A 21,137-nucleotide genomic window follows, 5' to 3' on the forward strand; every position below is an offset into this window, starting at 1 on the left:
CTTCATGGACACAAAGCTGTTAAGTGGTAGAGCCCAAATGCAATGCAATTTTTTTATATTCCTTCATTATAAAATATTCAATAAAAGGGGTGCCTGGGTAGCTCAGTCGTTAAGCATCTGCCTTTGGCTCAGGTCAGCCCCGCATCAGGCTCCCTCTCGGCGGGAATCTGCTTCTCCCTCTCTCTCTCTCACTCCCCCTGTTTGTGTTCCCTCTCTCACTGTGTCTCTCTCTGTCAAATAAATAAATAAAATCTTTAAAAAAATAAAAATAAATAAAAATAAAATATTCAATAAAATAATATGGATAAAATGTGATAGTATATATAAAAGTACATTTTGCTAGTTTTTTCATCATGAGATTTCAATCAGTGTGGCATATTTCTAAAATATTTTAAAAATCTATGAAATTGACTTTATTTCATTTCTTATTTTAAAGAAGTCTTTAATGTTATCTAAGTGTTGATTTCAAATATATGCTCATTATCATGTTAAAGATTTAAAAAATATACTCAGGTTATAAAAACTGTTTACCAGGAATAGATGTTGCTTTGTGAGCATCTGTGAAGATTCTAAAGAGTTTCTCGTTTGACCTATTGAAGTGATGTATTATATTAATATTAAATCTTTTTAAAATTCTTGAGATGACTGTGCTTGGTTATGGTTTATTGTTCCTTTAATTTACTGCTGAGTTTGATTTGCAAGTATTTTATTTAAGATTTTGCATCCATATTCATAAGTTAGTCTGTATTCCAGTGTTCTTAATTTGTGCTATATTTGATAGATTTCCTTATCAGGATTATACTAGCTTTAAAAAATGAATTGTGAAGCTTTTCTTCCTTTCTTATTACCTAAGGAATTAATATGGATTTAAATAACTTTTTCTTGAAAGTTAGATAAAACCCTTTAGTGAAAATATAACTCTCGTGCTTTTATATTTTTTAATTGTTTGCATTATTATTTTATTTGTCATGGACAGTTGTTTTATTTCATCACATGATTAGTCTTACCAGGTTATATAGGTTTCTTCTTAAGGTTAATTTATAATTTTTAATGGTCCTAGAAATAATCCAAGTGGATTAAGATTTTGAAATTATTATGATATGATATAGAATGCTCTCATACTTTTGTTTATCTCTTACTTCTAATTAATTGTATATGTATGTTTCACTTTTAAAATTAGATTTTCAAGTTTTTATAAGTGGAATAAAAAATAAGAGGTGGATTTTAGATTTCATAACTCTATAATTTCCAACTTCTAAAATATTAATGTTTGCTTTTATAGTTATGATTTATTTTCTTCTTATTCCTTTATACCTTTCACTTCTCTGTTTCGAATACTTAATTTTTTTTTGTTTGTTTTTAAATCTTTCCCTAAGAGCTACAGTTGCATTTCTTGTTACACTTTGAAGCAAAACTTCTTGAAAGGATTTTCTGCATTCACTCAGATTTCTCTCCTGCATTTCCACTTCAAATAATTTCCAGTGAGTTTTCACTACCACACTACATTGAAATTGCTAATAAGGGATCCTATTTTCTTCCTTAAAACTCTCAGAAAATTTGGTAGGATTCATTACACAAACTATTAGCTAACATTTCCTTAAGGTACATTTCCTTAAGGCAGTTTTTGAATAACACAAATATTTAATGTTCATACCTCAGAGTTTAGAATATACTCATGTGAGTAGAAGAAAGTATTGATCTATGACTTCACTATCCAGATGTGGTCCCTGCTAATATTTGTTTTGCATAAACAGGCTTTGTGCTATATTTAAAAACTATATTATCATATGCATGCAGTAATTGATGACATGTTTCTCCTTATATAAAAACTTACTCAAAATTATATTTTACAATGTAATTTTAATAATTGAGAGTTTCTTAGAACTTTATTATTGAACGTTTAGGATGTTTTCAGTTTTTAAGTATTATAATCAAAGCTATGGTATTTCTAAAACTTAAATATTAACATAACTACTCATTTTAACAAAATAATATTGTGATAGAAAAATAACAAAAGTTGAGTTATGGTGTGGTATTAGAGGTTCAAGCAAGAATCCTATGCCATGTATTTCTGGTAGGGCTTGAATGATTTGCCTGCATTTTTACATTTCCAAAATTAACTCACTTTTTTAACAATAATATTTCCATTAATTTAATTTCTTGGCTTTCATATCAATCTTTTTATTTTAAGATTTTTTAAAAATATTTTAAAGATTTTATTTATTTATTTGACAGAGAGAGACAACGAGAGAGGGAACACAAGCAGGGAGAGTGGGAGAGGGAGAAGCAGGCCTCCCACTGAGCAGGGAGCCGGATATGGGACTAGATCCCAGGACTCTGGAATCATGACCTGAGCCAAAGGCAACCGCTTAAAGACTGAGCCACCTAGGCGCTCCTCATATCATTAATCTTGTAGAGTTATTGTCCAAAGGAACTTGAATGGCAACTGTTCACAATTTAAGATCTGGGTTTATACTATTCTTACCTTTTACCTAGTGTTATAACTTTAAATGTTGATGTTACACATTGTTTCTTTAAATATAAAAGAATTTTAAACATAATCATACCACCTTTCAGAGCAGTACACATTGTATAATATTTGTGCCTGTTCAGGGAGGAAGAAGAAAGCACAAAGGTCTTAATAGTATGTTTATAATTAGGCAGGATTAACCATTGTCCCTTATGTCTGCATTTTGTCTTACTTAGCTGTATATATGGTGCATATAAAGGACAAATGAGTCCTAATTTTACAACATCTCATCTTTCTAGATATTAAAAAGGTTTCCAGTGTATGAAAAAATAGTTAGTAAACGTTGTGTACACTGTGTTTAAATTTACGGAAAAGATTGTTCTGCAAACAACTAGAGGAAGTGAAATTGTTAAAATTCCCTCTAAGCATTACAGATACTCTACTTTCTCCTGGGTTGATAGAGGTGAGAAGAGGGAGGGTTCCTTCAATGCTGCTGTGTATATAGTGGGCAAACTTTAAATAAATCCTTACTTGAAACATCTAGTCTTCTAGATGTTTAAAAGTGCACATATGTTAAAGGTAGAGAGTTAAAGTAACACCCTTTAGGGCGCCTGGGTGTCTCAGTTGGTTAGGCAACTGCCTTCGGCTCAGGTCATGATCCCAGAGTCCTGGGATGGAGTCCCACATCGGGCTCCCGGCTCAGCAGGGAGCCTGCTTCTCCCTCTGACCCTCTCCCCTCTCATGCTGTTTCTCTCTCTAATAAATAAATAAAATCTTTTTTAAAAAAAGTAACACCCTTTAAGTATTCTGTTAATTCATAAGAATGGTTGTATTTTGGGAATGGAATTGTTAAACTTGATGTCTTGGAGAGTATGCTGACTGTTCACGGGTTGTGGGGTGGGCAGGGAAGGGAGTGAGGAGAGAAGCGTTCTGTGCCCGTGAGTCTTTAGCCAAGTTCAGATTGTCTAATAACCATTGTTATGTAAATGCATTGTAGTTAACATTGCTGTGTATTAAAGGATAAACAAGTCCTAATGTCCAAAGTATATAAAAAGTAGGGGTGGTAAAATAGTCCTGTTATAATAAATGTCCTTTTGTTAGTTTTTAGGACTGTTCTGAGGTGCCTGTTAATCCACCTCCTGGAGCTAGATGTATTCCTGTGCTTAGTCATTGAAATGGTGGAGGGAGCAAATGAAGGGTGAAGGGAAGGGCTTTTTACTAGTATCTCTATATCTAGAAGACAGTTTTAAGTTATAACCATAGGTCTATAAATGTGTCTTTGTAAAGTTCCTGTGTTTATTTTGGACAAGGTTCATTATTTGTAACATCTAAGTTTTTCAGATATCCTGAGGTGCAATGTATGATAAAATGTACAGCTATTTAATTAACCAATTTATAAGTTTCTTTTTGTTATAATTGATAGGAAAGAAGCATCTTGAGCATGGAATTGTTAAACTGTCTCTGAGAAATGGATGTTAAGACTTATTCGGTTGGCAACAGTGGGGCAGAAGGAAGTATAGAGGGAGAGATGTATGTGGGTGTGTTCATATTTACATTTAAATGATAATTGTTAATGTGTGTACATTGCTTTTGGCTGTATTATAGGAAGACACTAAGTGATTCAATGGCAACATAGCTCTTTGCTAATAGTATAGATTGGATAATGAATTCTTTCAGAAGCATTATACTTTGTGTACTCTATTACTTTATGTCTCACTTTTAATCGAACATGAAGAGAATGCATTATTTTAATTGAATTTTGCCAATATCTTTATCTAGAGGCCTGTTGCCATTTTTGTCTTTTATGATATTTTTGTCACCAAGTAAGGCAGGATTACATTTTTTTTCTTTCCGATTGAGTTGGTGTAGTGTATCCTTGGTTATCAAAATACTCTTAGTTTGGGGACTTTGAAATGGTAAATATTCATGTTGTGTAAAAAAGCACGATACATAACTGTATGATCTTAATTACATTAAAATGCTTAGTTATATAGATATGTAGGACCTAGAAGTCAGACTGTAAACTGCTTGTGATTACAGATGACTTTGTTGTTTGCTTCTTGTGTTTTGCAGTTTCCTTTTAGGCACATGTTAACTTTTAAAAAATACATTTTTAAAAAACTTTATAAAACCACACTACATAACAATTCTTGGTGTTTTCATTATAAGTACAGAGGGTTTTTCCCTCCTCAATATCATTTGTGATTTAATTTACTAATTCTTTTCCCCCCATATGTTTACTATTTATATTTATTTTTGTGGAAGACTTGCTCATATTATTCTTCGTAAACATATTTTACAAGTTTGATTTTTAAAGCTGATTTTTATTAACTTTCATTACATTGAGTTTTTTTCATGTTTAGAATTGTAATCTGTTATTCCTATTTTTTCTTATTGCTTCAATGCTGTAAATTTACAGAGCTGATATTTATAGTACTCTACTTTTTTATTTTTTTAAATTTATTATGTTAAAATAAAAAAATAAAAAAATTAGTTTTTGATGTAGTGTTCCATGATTCATTGTTTGCATATAACACCCAGTGTTCCATTCAATACGTGCCCTCTTTAATACCCATCACCAGGCTAACCCATCCCCCCACCCCCCTCCCCTCTAGAACCCTCAGTTTGTTTCTCAGAGTCCATAGTCTCTCATGGTTCGTCTCCCCTTCCAATTTCCCCCCCTTCGTTTTTCCCTTCCTACTATCTTTTTTTTTTTAAATATATAATGTATTATTTGTTTCAGAAGTACAGGTCTGTGATTTATTCTTTAAAATAAAAATTCCTTGACTTTGTCTTAAGCAAACATTATCTATGTTGTAAAAGAGATAGATTTTAGAAATTTTACAATTGATTTGAGTGAAATGGAGAGCTAAGAAAATTATTCTCATAATATATAATTTTGTATGCATTTGGTACCTTATGATTAACTTTTAGATGAGACTACCCGCTGGATTTCTTGTACTTCACATTTCTCTTAGAGTAACTCTATATTAAGTGATGTAAATATTGGTTACTTTCATTAGTATTCTTTAAATAATAAAAATGCTTTAAGGTTATGAATTCAATCATTTTCTAGTTGTAGAGGTGGTTTTATATATGTTGGGGGAGAAAACCTATATTCTATGTCACTACTAAAATTTAAGTTTATGTATTTTGGTATAAGTTACAAATATTAATCAGTTTTAATTGAAATTCTTTTTTAATTTAAGTGATTCACATGTTCCTTAATCTAGAAGGACACATAAGGATATTGCCTCTCAACTATTAAGAGTATAACCAAAAATAGAGAAGTGATTATCTAAGAAATGTTTTAGACATGTCCCCACTATCTAATGGAATACACACACAAACACACATAAACATACATATGCATACATATAAGATATATAAATATATAGATATGCATTCATGCATACATATATGTACATATACACACATATATGTGAATGAATGAATGAATGCATCCCTGGTATACATGGGAGACCCACATGTTGTGAATTTCATATCAGCAAAATACTGAAAGAGGCCAACAGTGTATAAAAGAAAGCTGTTGGATCTCATGATTCTGCTGGCAGGAAGCTGGTTGATAAAATTGTCCACCTGCAAACATGTGCTATCTTTCATGAAAAGAGAAGGATGACTCAAAATGGTGAAACCAAGAGTCCTAAAGGTGGAACCAAGAATTGAGAGGGTGAATAAAATTCCAGAGGGTGCAATTGAGAGCTAAAGAAGGTTATTCTTCCTCTTGGCTGAGGATAGAAAAAGTCAGGGAAATGTAGCAGAAGGTGGAGTCAGAGAGACACAGAACATGAGAAGCATTCAACCAGCCATTGCTGACTTTAAAATGGAGTGGGCCATATAAAAAATGTGAAAGGAAAATGAATTCTGCCTACAATCTTGATGAGATTAGCAGTGGCTCATTCCCTAGAGTCTCTGCAGAAGAGCCCAGGCCAGCTGAAACCTTCGTTTCAGCTTGTGAGACCCTAAACAGGCTATTCACTTAGCCCACTAGCATTCTCTTCTGCAGAACTATGAGATAACAAATATGTATTATTTTAAGCCAGTAAGATGATACCATTCTATTTGTTCAGTTCTCCTTTTGTGTCTTTTAGAAAATTTTTCAGAAGTTTTCCTCATGTAGGGTTTCAATATTTTTCATAAGTTTATGCCTAATTAGTTATTTCGTTGCATGTTAATTGGGGATTTTCTCTTTCATTAATTCTCATTGCTGGTTATATTTAGGTATATAAAATCAATAATGCTAATTCATATTATACTAATTTATTGATTTTAAAATTATTTATGGTAGTTTTATCATTGTTTATTTTGGATTTTCCAAGGGCGCTATTATTTCAACTGTAAATATAGATATTATTATCCCTTCATGATTTTTTTTAAGATTTTGTATTTATTTGACAGAGAGAGAGGCAGCAAGACAGAGGTAACACAAGCAGGGGTTGTGGGAGAGGGAGAAGCAGGCTTCCCACTGAGCAGGGAGCCCAATGCAGGGCTCGATCCCAGGACACTGGGATCATGACCCAAGCCAAAGGCAGATGCTTAACGACTAAGCCACCCAAGCGCCCAATCCCTTTACTATTTTTATGTCTTTTAATTGTTATCTCTTATCTGATTACACTGGTTAATGCATCCAGTACAATATTAAATGGTAGTAGAGATCATTGGCATCCTTGCTATGTTCCCTTGATGGGATTGGTGCTAGTTTTTTTTTTTTTCCCCTTAAATAAGAGTCTGACTTTAGGAATCACTATATATTTTGTAATGTTAAGAAAATATCAGTTTCAATTTATTGAGTATTTTTTTAATTGGGAACAGGTGTCAAATTTTATCAAGTTTTTTTTGCATCTAGGGAGATGCTCATGTAATATTTTCTCTTATATGTATAAATATAGTTAATTGTATTGATGGGTTTCCTAATGTTGAACCTTGCATTATTGTAATAAATCTTATTTGGTTATAATATCTCTCACCCTACCTTAGACACATTCCAGTTTTCTTTTTTGCCCTCACCATTCAACCAGAGTATCTCTGATATAGGTCAACAGTGATTTCCACATTGGGAAATCTAATCATTGTTTCTTTGTCCTTATTTTAATTAACTTATATGTAGCACTTAACCAAGTTGACTATACCCTTATCTCTGGAAACATTTTCTCTTGGTTTCTAACACATTATTCTTGTTTCTTTTTACTCTTCTGGAAACTTGCTTTCAGTTTCCTTCGCTGGTTTCTCTATATTTCCCCAAACTCCACAAACATTTGAGAATCCCAGGGCTTAGTCTTTTAGAATAAGCTTTATGTATATGTAACTGACAACTCAATCTCCACTTAGGTGTCTAGTTGGTATGTCAAGCTTACCTTTTCCAAAATTGAACTTTAGATATCCAACCTCTCTATAAACCTGCAGTTTTCCCTGTTCCATTTTATGATATTCAGTCCTTCTAGTTTTTCAGACCAAGGCAGTTGAAATATGCATTGGAACTGTGTATTAATTTATGTTGGGAATTGCTAGGCCAAAAAAACCCATCTGTTCAGTTTTAGTAGATAATGCCAAAATTTTTTTCCAAAATAGTTATACATTTTTCCTACTCAGACCATCATGTATGAGAGTTCTAGTCTCAGATTAACACCATCATCTAATATTGTCTTTTATTTATTTTTAATTATAGTTCTTTTGGAGGATTTATCCCTCTGTAGTTTTAAATTTTCATTTCTCTGATTAGTAAGGTTGAGAATTTTTAAAGCACTTTAGAATGTTGTGTTAGAGGCTGTCACAGAGAATCGGACTCAAATTTCTCCTCCACGTTCCAGTTGTGACCTGCACATTACACCCTTTTGAGATTCAGTTTTCTCATTTGAACAACTAGATGTATGTTAATTCAATACGTTAAAAATCTGCAAGAGAGGGATTTAGGGGTTAACGTGTTGATTAAAGGAGAATACATATAAAGGGTATCATTCATTTAGAAAGGGATTTAGAGATTTCAACAAATTTGCAAAGGTGGCCAAGAGAGCTATAGGCTGGACTTTCCAGGAGTGTTTCCCAAATTGACCAGTAGAGGAACTATGACATCTGAGGCTGCCTCTGTACTTGTATTGAGTGTATGCCTGCTCCTTGGATCAGAAAGCTGGGACACCCACAGCTAGCGGATAGACACTAAATCACAGCTAGACAATATTCACACCTCATGACCTTACTTGCCAATAGAGAGCAAACAAACAAAATTAAATTGGAGAAAGCAACCAAGAATCAGGAAGATGGCTTTTACCTCAATTTTGCTTTCCACAATATGCATGACTGGATCTCCTATTGGTTGAAACTAATTTGCATCTTGAACAGTTTCACAAATAAGAGTAGAAACTGCCTCCCTGCCTCCCTGCCTTCTTTTCTGTTCTTTTTCTGTCCTGGGCTCTGATACACAAAAAAGCATATTAGAAGGAAGCTGCAAAGGAGGTTCATTTATTGAGCCATTAATTACACTTTATTCACCTCAACTACAACTTACTCAATTATTTGCCTTTCAAATAAATTCAGAATGAAAACCGTTATTAACCACTACTAACAATATTAAAATTAATAACTTTATGTAGGCTGGTTTTATGTGCTGGTTCTTTGTATGCACTAAATTCTCCAAATTTGGATTGTTGTGTCAGAACTAAGTGTACTTTTCAAGATAGATATTACTAAAATATGTTCTGAAAAGTTTGGTATGTATATTTGTGCATATATATGTGTATATGAGCAATACAAATATCTGATTTCTCACTTTTCCCAACACTGTAGGCATTTTAAAATCATACCAACTTAATTATTGGGTAAAGAAATGTTGGATTAATTTTCATTTTCCTGCCTGGAGGTGAAGTAAATTCATTTTCATTTTGTTTTTAACAGCCATTCAAATTTCCTCTTCTTCTTTTTTTACTTGCAAAGATTACTATTCATGACATCTACATAATTTTAGATATTCCAATGATGAGCATTTTCAAAGTTATGTGTTTATTATCATTTATATTAAGAAAGCAATTAGCACACAGTGATTTCATGTGTGGTTCCATGGATTTTATTGCTCAGAGCAGGGCTAAAATAATAGTACTTATTCAAAAATTGCAGGTTGTAAGAATTATACTGTAGTACTTAAGGTGTGCCCATGAGCATTTCATAACTTCACTTCCTGAGCCTGCCAACAAATACCTATCAGTGGCATGGTAGTACAGATCATTAATTTTGACCTTAAGACACTGAATTTTCATGTTTATCTTTTCTTTTTATTGGAAAATGCACTGGAAAATCTACTTCTTAAAGATTGACAGTTGTTTGGCATATGAAATACGTATAATTTTAAGCATCAGAGCTACCACATCTAGAAAGCACATTAGAAACTGGTTTGGGGCCTATTTATGATTTTTGTACTTCTATAGATTCAGTCCTAGATTAGTGGTTAAATATACGGATGTTTGGGGCATCTGGGTGGTTCATTCAGTTAAGCCTGCACCACTTGATTGTGACTCAGGTCATGATCTCAGGGTCCTGACATTCAGCCTCGAGTCACACTCCACAGTGGGTGGGTGTGGAGCCTGCTCAAGATTCTCTGTCTCCCTCTCCCTCTGCCCCATCCCCCTGCTCAGGCATGCATGCTCTCTCTCTTAAAAAAAAAAAAAAATTACGGATGTTTTAAGTGTAGAAATAAAGACACTAGTGAAGAATGTAATAGAATCAGTAACATGTCTTTAGATAGGTATGAAGACCAAAATAAAGTATTTCCTAAAGATCCTTTACTAATGTTTACAAGCAGCAAAGAAAGATTAGTGTGGGAAGAATTCGATTTTTATTAGATTTTTGGATTTTATGAACTGGTGAAGAAAACATCTACTTTATTATGTATTCTAAGATAAGTCACAATTGTCATAATTATTAAATAATCCACAATTGCCATGTTGAAGCACAAAAAATAGAAAGCCTACCAAAATTTTAAAATAGACAGATACTCAAGTGTATGTACAGAGTGAAACAGAATGAAAATGCTGAGACTTTAGAATTATCTTTTTAGCATTACAATTAACTTCAGAGTCCAGATCTGCTGAAGCAGTTAGTTAAGACATTTATCAAGGCTGCTACCAGGTGACAGGGAGATTCAGGGATATAAAAAACAAAATGATTCATTAAATGTCAAATAACAATTCATCTTTTACTTATAGAGATAACCAAATATGTAAAGAAGTAATTATTATTTCTAGTATAAAACTTGTTATAATTCACTGCAAAGTGATGAATTCATTCATACTGTGAATTCTTTGCTAATGTGCACAGATAAAGAAAATATAAATGTATTGACAACTTGAGAAACAGTGGTAAGTCCTGGAATCCATGTTTTTGATCAATCACATATAATGCTAATGCCATAGCCAGATGAAAGAAAATAACTAATTACATATATTCAAAAAGTTGCCAAAAAGGCAAATCCACCCAATGTTATACTCATGAATAGTCATATTCAAGCCATTGCAAAGTGATGCAGGGATTTTGAGAGAAGTATTTAATGAAATTTTAAAAATTATTCATCAGATTCGTTAAAACCACCAAATACTCATATGTGCCCTCAGATTTGTAAATGAATGATCAACCATTATTCTTTAATATGTGCTTTTTAAGAAACTCACTCCCTATTAATTTATAAAAAGAGCTTCAAGTATTCCTCAGTGAAAAATTCAGGCTTCTAGATGACTTTATGAATGAGAACTACATTAAAAATTAGGATATTTTACAAAGGTATTTTCTCATTCAAAAACTTAAAATGTCCAAACAGAACTCTAATAGGTGAAGCTCTCTGAAGAAAAAAATCCAGCATAATTGAAGCTATAGAATATACCTTTTAATTATGTCAAGGTGGAAATGTCTCATTGTCTGAGTAATTTGGTTACAACTTTAAATATGTTGCACTGTCTGAAAAACTTGACTGATAGTTTTTTCATGATTATTTCCCAAACAATGATAATAATGAGTGGGTAAGAAAGCTTGTACATCACTTTGTAATTGGACAGTTTCTGAAGAACAATTCTGGAAGATATTTCAAAGGCTTCTTGAAACTAAAAATTATAAAAAACTTATTTTTATTTGGGTTAGAAATATAATGTCCAGTTATATAGGAAATTTATTAAATATACAGGTAAATTATAATTCATTGAAGTACTCATCTTCAAAATACAACATCAATCCAAATATTTCTTTAATTACTGATCATAATTCTAAGAAAAATATGTTTAGTATTTTCTTGGTAAGTTGAATATATTTAATACTACTTGTATTTTATTTTTATATTGCTTATTTCATAAATTGTTTTTATTTATTTTTAAAATTACTTCCCTTTATGGAATGTGATATTGGATTTTAACTTCCAATAACGGTAGTTTCCTTTTTTAAATAATTGTTTAAATAACCATGTAACTGACAGTATATTTTGTTAAACCTTTGCATGGCTTATCATTCTTTTCATGTGGGTCTTGATTTAAGCTTTTAAATAAGAATTTATGTTTGCTTTATATAGGTCTTCCTTTTTATGTTTAATTTATTCCCAAATATTTAATATTTTTTGACCAAGGTTTTTAAATATTGTCACTATGTTTTTAAACAGATTATTACTGTTACGCTTAAAAGCTATTAATTTCCTTATGCTTATTTCCAGCCATTTTACCAAAGTCGTTTATTGTAGTTTTAAATAAAATCTTCTGTTTTTCAAAGTGTTCAATCATATCTAAAGTTGAAGATGTATTATCTATTCATATTCAACATTATAATAATAACTTTTGGTTTTATTATCCAATTACATTTAAACTTCCACAAAACATGATTAATAACAATGGTGATAAGAGATAATCTAGTCTCATTCTTGAGTTCAGTGAGTGTGCATTCAGCATTTTATGATTAATTTTGGTATTTTATATTGTATTCGTGTAGCTTTTCCTTGTACTAGTTTAAAAATTATTGAAACTAGATAGTGAATTTATCACATAGCTGTTCTCTAGAGTGTTGGCCATATTCGTGTTATTTTTTCCTTCAATTTTTTAATGTGATGAATTATGATTTAAATTTTCTAATTTTTATCAATTCTTACAACATAACTAAAATACATTCTATTTTATTCAGATTAATTATTTGAGCACTGTTAGACTTAATTTGCTATATTCTATTCAGAATCTTGCATCAATTTTTATAAATGGCAACAACCTATGGTGTTATACTATTTTAATCAACATTTATTAAGTTATGATAGCTACATAATTTGAAATATATTTTTTCTTTATAATTTGTTTATTTTTTTCTGTATATTTTTTCTTAGTTAGATGATTTGAAAAAAATTTATGATCAACTATCCTGGAAGAGAAAAAGTAATGAACAGGAGTATCTGGATGTACTTAATAATTATTATGCCACAGTAAGTTGACCTTTCCCTCCTTCTCCCTAGAGTTCTATTCTCTATCCCTAAATACTAACTCATGCAAGTAAAAGTAATTTCATTATTATACATGTTTTTTCTTTCTGAGATACAAGACATGTATAAATGATTCTTTTATTCTTTTCTTAAAGAAAAAATCATGGGATATTGAGCTTTCTAATATTGCAAAAGACTTTTCAGATATTTCAATTGCAAGTACTCAGTTGACAGAAGAAAACAGAAGACTTGAAATTGATATTGAAACTGTAGCAGGTTTAATCAATGACAGGTAATTGTGCAAATATAATTTTTATTTTGATATAACATATCCAATATGTTAAATATAATACATCTCTTCATTTTATTCTCCTGGGGTGGTATGGTGGTGTTTGTGTTTATCATTAGCTTAAATTTTATTTATTTCTATTAGCTTTTTTTTTTTTTTTTTTTTTTTATTGTGGGAGGGAGAGCAGAGGGAGAGGGAGAGAGAGAATAGGCTTCACTCCCAGTGCAGAGACTGACACGGGGCTTAATCTCACAACCCTGAAATCATGACCTGAGCTGAAATCAAGAGCCGGAGGCTTAACCAACTGAACTACCCAGGTGCCCCTAGATGTTGCTTGGTTGCTCTTTAAATCACTCTGAATCCCTTTAGAGATACCAAAATGTTGAAAAAATGATCTAATAAGGAGTTTTATGCTCACTCCTATCACCTCCTTTTGACATACCCTCTTATACTCAAAGACACTTTAAAATTAAAATATGTTTTGGGGTGCCTGGGTGGCTCAGTCGGTTAAGCGTCTGCCTTCGGCTCAGGTCATGATCCGGGGGTCCTGGGATCGAGCCCAACATCGGGCTCCCTGCTCCGTGGGAAGCCTGCTTCTCCCTCTCCCACTCCCCTTGCTTGTGTTCCCTCTCTCGCTGTGTCTCTCTCTGTCAAACAAATAAATAAAATCTTTTTAAAAAATTAAATTAAATTAAAATATGTTTAATTAAGCTTCTGCTGCCCTTGTCAACCCTCAATTCTTTCTAGCAACTACTAGTTTTCTTACTCAGAAACCTACAGGTTTTCTTGCTTCCTTTTTCTATTTCAATCCTCATAATCAAAATGTTAAGAAAATATGTTCCACATGCTAAATATCTTTTTAACTATCTCATTACTCCACCAGCACCCTGGTACAAGCAATCATCATATCTTGCATGAACTTATAGTGACTTCTAAAGCTAGTTTACTGCAGTCATTATGCTCTCTTTCTAATCCATTATCTCATTCTTTCTTTCTTTTTTTCTCTTTTTTCTTTCTTTCTTAAAATTTTTATTGTTATGTTAATCACCATACATTACATCATTAGTTTTTGATGTAGTGTTCCATGATTCATTGTTTGTGCATAACACCCAGTGCTCCACGCAGAACATGCCCTCTTTAATACCCATCACCAGGCTAACCCATCCCCCCACCCCCCTCCGCTCTAGAACCCTCAGTTTGTTTTTCAGAGTCCATCGTCTCTCTTTCTTTCCTTTCTTTTTAACATAAGTATGATCATTTCCTCTCCATACCTGCATTAATGTTAACAGGAATGAAGGGACAAAAATGCCTCCTTACTCTCCTACTAGGTCCCTGAATAGGCAGACATACCTGCCTGTGCAGTCTCATATATACATGGTTTACCCTTATTTTTTTTTGTCTCCTTTGCAATTTTTTTAAAATTTTATTTTATTATGTTATGTTAATCACCATACATTACATCATTAGTTTTTGATGTAGTGTTCCATGATTCATTGTTTGCGTATAACACCCAGTGCTCCATTCAATATGTGCCCTCTTTAATACCCATCACCAGGCTAACCCATCCCCCCACCCCCTCCCCTCTAGAACACTCAGTTTGTTTCTCAGAGTCCATAGTCTCTCATGGTTCGTCTCCCCCTCTGATTTCCCCTCCTTCTTTTTTCCCTTCCTACTATCTTTTCTTTTTTTTAACATCTAATGTATTAATTGTTTCAGAGGTACAGGTCTGTGATTCATCAGTCTTGCACAATTCACAGCATTCACCATAGCACATACCCTCCCCAGTGTCTATCACCCAGCCACCCCATCCCTCCCACCCCCCACCACTCCAGCAACCCTCAGTTTGTTTCCTGAGATTAAGAATTCCTCACATCAGTGAGATTATATGATACATGTCTTTCTCTGACTGACTTATTTTGCTTAGCACAATACCCTCTAGTTCCATCCACGTCATTGCAAATGGCAAGATTTCAGAGTTTTTTTGATGGCTGCATAATATTCCATTGTATATATATATACCATGTCTCCTTTATCCATTCATCTGTTGATGGACATCTTGGCTCTTTCCACAGTTTGGCTATTGTGGACATTACTGCTATAAACATTGGGGTGCACATACCCCTTCAGATTGGTTTACTCTTATTATTTGGTTCAAATACAATGGCCTTACTTCATCTTCTCCTATTTGCTATATTTTCCCCAGCCCATATGGCATTTTTATGCTATTTCTTTTTCCTATAGTATTTTTCCTGTTCCTTCTTCCCAGCATTTATCCTTAAGACAGTTTACGAGTCATTTCTGAGAAGCTTTTCATCGGCTGTCCAGTTAAATACAATTTGTTTATTATGAGTGTGTCTTACACACCTACTTTTCTCCGTCATATCTCTTGCCATATTTGGAATTTTGTTTGTGTGAATGTTTGACTCTTGTTCATTCCCCTCAAAAAATGAGAAGATCTGTGAGGGCGACATAGGCCATGGCCATATTTTCTTCATCAAAAATAGTACCTGACGCATACTATGCTATCCGAAGTTAATTACTGGAGGGGGGGAAAGAGGAAAGAAGGGAGAGGAGTAATGATGAAATTTGATGATTATATAGGAAGATTGTTAAAATTTCTTAGTGATCATTTTATCTTTGGAAATGATAGAATGAAACATTTGTAAGATTTATCTGTATGTTGAAAATACTTTTATTATTATTATTATTATGTTCAATTAGCCAACATGTAGTACATCATTAGTTTTTGATGTAGTGTTCAACGATTCATTAGTTGCATTTAATATACAGTGCTCATCACAACACGTGCCCTCCTTAATACCCATCACCCGGTTACCCCATCCCCACCCTCCCTTTTGTAACCCTCAGTTTGTTTCTCTGAGTCCAGGTCTCTCATGGCTTGTCTCCCTCTCTGATTTCTTTCCATTCAGTTTTCCCTCCCTTCCCCTATGGTCCTCTGCTTTTTAAAAGAGGAACATTGTTTTCCAAAAGGTAACTTAAAATTGTACTTGTTAGTATTACTACATTTTATTAAGAGAACCAGAGGAGAGAAAAAAATTTGAAGCTGATGAGAAGACTCCTCTGGAAGAAAAGAAGAGAGTGTGAGGTTAGCATTTATCATATTACACCACAGTAACAAGCAACCACCCCATCTTAGTGGTATACAAGTATAAAAGTTAATCTCTCACTAGCATGGCATCTTAGCTGTCTATGCTTCATGTTTTGTTTTTTTTTTTTTTTTACTTCTGAGATTCAGGGTGAAGGATCAGATCCTTCTAGGGTACATTGCTCTGGTAAGCACAAATTCATTAGTGAGATCACTCGATAGCTCTTACACTTTCCACCAGAAGATGATAAGTGTTTCTTCTGCTCACACTCCATTGAACAAAGCAAGTCATATGGCCAAGCCTGATGTCAACAGGATGGTAAGTCTAATCCTCTTAAAAAGAGAGACCATGCATAATTGAGAACACTAATACAATTTATCACATGTAGAGGGAATGTAGCCCTGGTTATGGGAAAGGATTTCCATCATATGCATTGCGCTTGTCCAGTTAATACCTTAGATTCATTTAATTACTTAACTTTTCCTTTAAGTTTTTACTTGAAATTAAAAAAATAAATGGATGATTTTAATAGCAGATTATGTAGTGCTCAACAGAGAATAAATGAAAGATTAGTGAAATGAAAGAGAAATGAAGGGATATACAGGCAAGAAAGTCAGGTCTACCACATTTTTAAGTGATGTTCCAAAGGAAAAGAAGATTAAAAAAAAAAACAGAGGTAATATTTGAGGAGATAATCATCCGTCATATATGGCAAACATTTCTTACATTCTTGTTTTTAACTGGTCTCTCACTCTCAGTAGATATAGGTAGGTAGATAGATAGATAGATAGATAGATAGATAGATAGATAGATGGATGCAAACGTAATTATTCATTTCCAAACTTTATTAGCTTTTCTTCCAAATCTTCTAAGTCATTTTATGATTCCCTGTTTGATGTAGATATTTTGATGTAGTTATTTACAGCTTATCTTTTGCTTCTTCAACATAGTATAAATAGTTATTTTATTTTATTATTTTATCTACATGTAATAATTTAAATATGTGTAGTCTTTGTAATCTACTTTTGCATTTTATTCTCCTAGCTGATGCTTCTGCTCTTTTTTCCTTGTGCTGCTCTTGGTTATTTTCATTGTGCATTGTCCATTTTCTTCTGGAAACTATTTGTGGAAAATCCTGAGTCCTAAGATAAAATTGAGTTAATCATTTGCAACCTTATATTTATGAGAGTTTTTTTTTTTTTTTTTGGTCCTTGGATATGCCCAAGACTTTTTTTCATTTCCCAAGCCATGATACTCACAGCTCCATTTTATCAACATTTCCACATCTTGTCTGATCTTTTTGGACTCTGGTTATAGTGTATATTTATTGTAGAAAAGAAAATATGGAAAAGTGCAAAAAACCTAAAATCATTTCAGTAAATAGAGGTAATCATATTAATATATTACTGATTTTTTTCATTAGTAATGAAACTAATTATATGTCCTGCTTTTATTCCCAACATGATATAATAGAATTTTTGTTGCATTGTTATACAAATTTCAAATATAGTATTTAAATATCTGTACAAAAGTCTATTATATGGGTAAGCCATGATTTTTTCATAATTACTCTAAAGTTTATGTTTAGGTTGTTTTTATTTTTATGACATAAATATTGTTGTGTTTTTTTTTTTAGGAATCTCTGTTAGCATCATTGCTTTTTAGAATTTAAAGTAGATTTGAAGAAGTAGATTGACTATAATACTTTTAAATTCCTATTATATTTAAAAAAATAAAATAAATTCCTAATAACTGTATTTTTTTCCTAATAACTTTCTAAACCTATTTTCCAGAAAGACTATAATTTATTGAAGCTGAGCAATACGTAAGCTTGTTCTGTGATGTACCTGTGCTAACATTGAGTGCTAAGGTTTTTAAAAAATCTGTTCCAGTTTGATAAGTGAAAAAATATATTCTCAGTATTGCTTCAAACTTCATTTCTTTGATCACTAATGAGGTGGAATATTCATACATCCTCTCTTGAATTCTGCTTTTTCTAGAGAATTTTCGTAGGGGCTTTCAAGGAAAAAATAAAGAACTTAGGATCCAGAGAGGCATAGTACCTTTTCTAAAGTACTACAGCTTTAACACCACTGGCATTTGAAACCTGATTTTCTATATTCAGATTCAGGATTTTTTACCTTGTGTAATTTTTTTTTTTGTAACTTAATATGACTTCAGTTTAACTGATGTTTAGTGGATGTTCAAATATACTTGACATATTAATCCAATAATAACAATCCCAAATAGTAGTATTAATGTTAAAATGGCAATTCTCTTAGGGTACAAGTAAGATTGTTATGAGTTTGTACTTTGACTTTGTGGCTAGAGCTTAGAGCAAGTGCTTGATCTAACTTCTATGTCTGTCTCTCTGTGCGTGTGTGTGTGTGCCTGTGCACACACAGGCACACACACACACACACGCACACACGTATTTTTATGTGGCAGGCAGGTAGGGACAAACATTGAGGGTAGGGAACTAAGTGTTAGATAATGAATCATTCCAAAGGATTTAGACTCTGATGAAGACTATGGAAATCCACTAAAGAAGCTATATAGTCAGATTTCTCTTTTAAAAGATATCACTTTGGTAGTAATTGGATGAGTTAAGATTTGAATAATGAAAATTGTATGGAGGTAAAAAAGAAAGTTTGGAGGAAAGATGTTGATATATTTGGTTTGGAATTGTATATGGCGTGATTCAAATATAAGTGTCTAGATATCACTTTGATGCATAGGTCTGAAATTGAGGGAAGATGTTCACGGAGACAGAAACTAGATGTTAAATTGGCAAGCAAACATTTTTATGTTTGCCACTTCATTTACTTTTAGAAATTAGAATTTTCATGCGGTAGAAATTTTGTGGGATAAATTATAACACCAAACCATATATAAATATAAGGTAAGATAGGTCAATATCTGATAGGTCAGAATCAAGAGATATTATTAATGGCCTCTATAGACTCTATCCACTAACAAAAATGGCTTTCTCATTCATTAGAAAACGAAACCTAAGTTCAACTAAAAAGACAAATATAAAATAGGAAACTTCTATGAAGAAAATGCCAAATATGTTTAACATTTTTTAAAATGTATTTTATTATTTATTTTTAAAAATATTTTTCCAGATTTAGTGAAGTACAATTGAGAAATAAAAATTGTATATATTTAAGGTGTACAACTGTTGGGTTTTCAATTAAGACTTTATTTCTTAAGAGCCAGTAGGGTCACAGCAAAATTGAGGAGAAGATATAAGACTTCCCATATATCCCCTGCTCCCACACATGCACAGCCTCTCCCCTTATCAACATCGTTCACCACAGCAGTGCAGTTGGTACAACTGATGAACCTAATCACCCAAAGTCCATAGTTTACATCATGGTTAACTCTTGGTGTTTTACATTCTATAGGTTTGGACAAATGTATAATGACGTATGTACAATAATGGTATTATCCAGAGTATTTTCATTGCCCTAGTCCTCTATATTCTGTCTACTCATTCCCCTGTCCCTCCCATCCAAACTCTGACAACCACTGATCTTTTTATTGTCTTCATAGTTTTGCCTTTTCCCGAAAGACATATAGTTGGAATCATATAGTATGGAGCCTTTTCAATTTGATTTTTTCACTTACTAATATGCATTTAAAGTTCTTCCATGTCATTCATGACTTGATAGCTCATTTCTTTTTAGTACTGAGCACTATCCATATCTGGATATACCATAGTTTATCCATTTACCTACTGAAGATCATCTTGGTTGCTTCCAAGTTTTGGCAATTATAGATAAAGCTGCTATAAATATTGATGTGCAGATTTTTGTGTGGATAAAAGTTTCAGCTCTTTTGGGTAAATACCAATAAACACGATTGCTGGATCATATGATAAGAATATGTTTAGTTTTGTAGGAAACTGCCAAACTATCTTCCAAAGGGGCTGTATTATTTTGCATTCCCAGTATCAATGAATGAAAGTTCGTGTTGATCCACATCCTCACCAGCATTTGGTATTATCACTCTTCTGGATTTTGGCCATTTTAATAGGTGTGTAGTGATACCTTATTGTTGTTTTGATTTGCATTTCCCTAATGGCATATGATATGAAGCATATTTTCATATACTTATTTGATATTGTTCATATACTTATCTTCTTTGGTGAGGTGTCCGTTAAGGTCTTTGACCTATTTTTTAATATTTTTTCTTACTGTTGACTTTTCAGATTATTTTGTATGCTTTGGATAACAGGTCTTTACCAGATGTATCTTTTACAAATATCTTCTCTCAGTTTGTGGCTTGTCTTCTCAAATTTTTGACCTTGGGTTTCACAGAGCCAAAGGTTTTAATTTTAATGAAGTCCAGCTTATCAATGTCTTTCATGGATTGTGCCTTGGTATTGTATCTAAAAGATCATTGCCATACCCAAGCTCATCTAGTTTTTCTCTTATGTTATCTTCAGGGATTTTATAGTTTGCATTTTACATTTAGGTCTATGATACATTTTGAGTTAATTTTTATGGAAGATGTAAGGTCTGTGTCTAGCTTCATTTTTTTGTACATGGATGTTCAGTTGTTCCAACACCATTTGTTGAAAAGCTGATCTTTGCTCCACTTTATTGCCTTTGCTTCTTTGTCAAAGATCATTTGAATGTATTTCTGTGGGTCTATTTTTGGGCTCTCTATTCTGTTGCATTGATATATTTGTTCTTTCACTAATAAGCCCCACTGTCTTGATTACTGTAGCTTTATAGTAAGTCTTGAAAAAAGATATTTTTAAAATGAATAAACATAGGAGTATGTAAAATTTTTGAATATGATTCAATAATGAGAAAA

The 21,137-nt window shown here is 32.6% G+C and overlaps 1 protein-coding gene across 8 annotated transcripts in view; it reads left to right on the forward strand.

Annotated features, from left to right (window-relative positions):
* Positions 1–21,137, forward strand: part of CCDC178 (coiled-coil domain containing 178) — a 427,560-nt gene that overhangs the window by 105,683 nt on the left and 300,740 nt on the right. For all 8 annotated transcript variants that reach the window (XR_012379920.1, XR_012379921.1, XM_025886654.2 and 5 more), the window contains 2 exons: positions 12,822–12,917; positions 13,070–13,206. Coding sequence is in view for 6 of the 8 variants with exons in the window: in XM_025886654.2 (XP_025742439.1) it covers positions 12,822–12,917; positions 13,070–13,206 (233 nt within the window). In the remaining 2 variants the exon portion in view is untranslated. The remainder of the gene's footprint in view (positions 1–12,821; positions 12,918–13,069; positions 13,207–21,137) is intronic.

Source organism: Callorhinus ursinus, unplaced genomic scaffold (genome assembly GCF_003265705.2).
Source record: "Callorhinus ursinus isolate GAN/ISIS: 27379988/994484 unplaced genomic scaffold, GSC_fseal_2.0 scaffold11, whole genome shotgun sequence".
NCBI classification, from domain to species: Eukaryota; Metazoa; Chordata; class Mammalia; order Carnivora; family Otariidae; genus Callorhinus; species Callorhinus ursinus.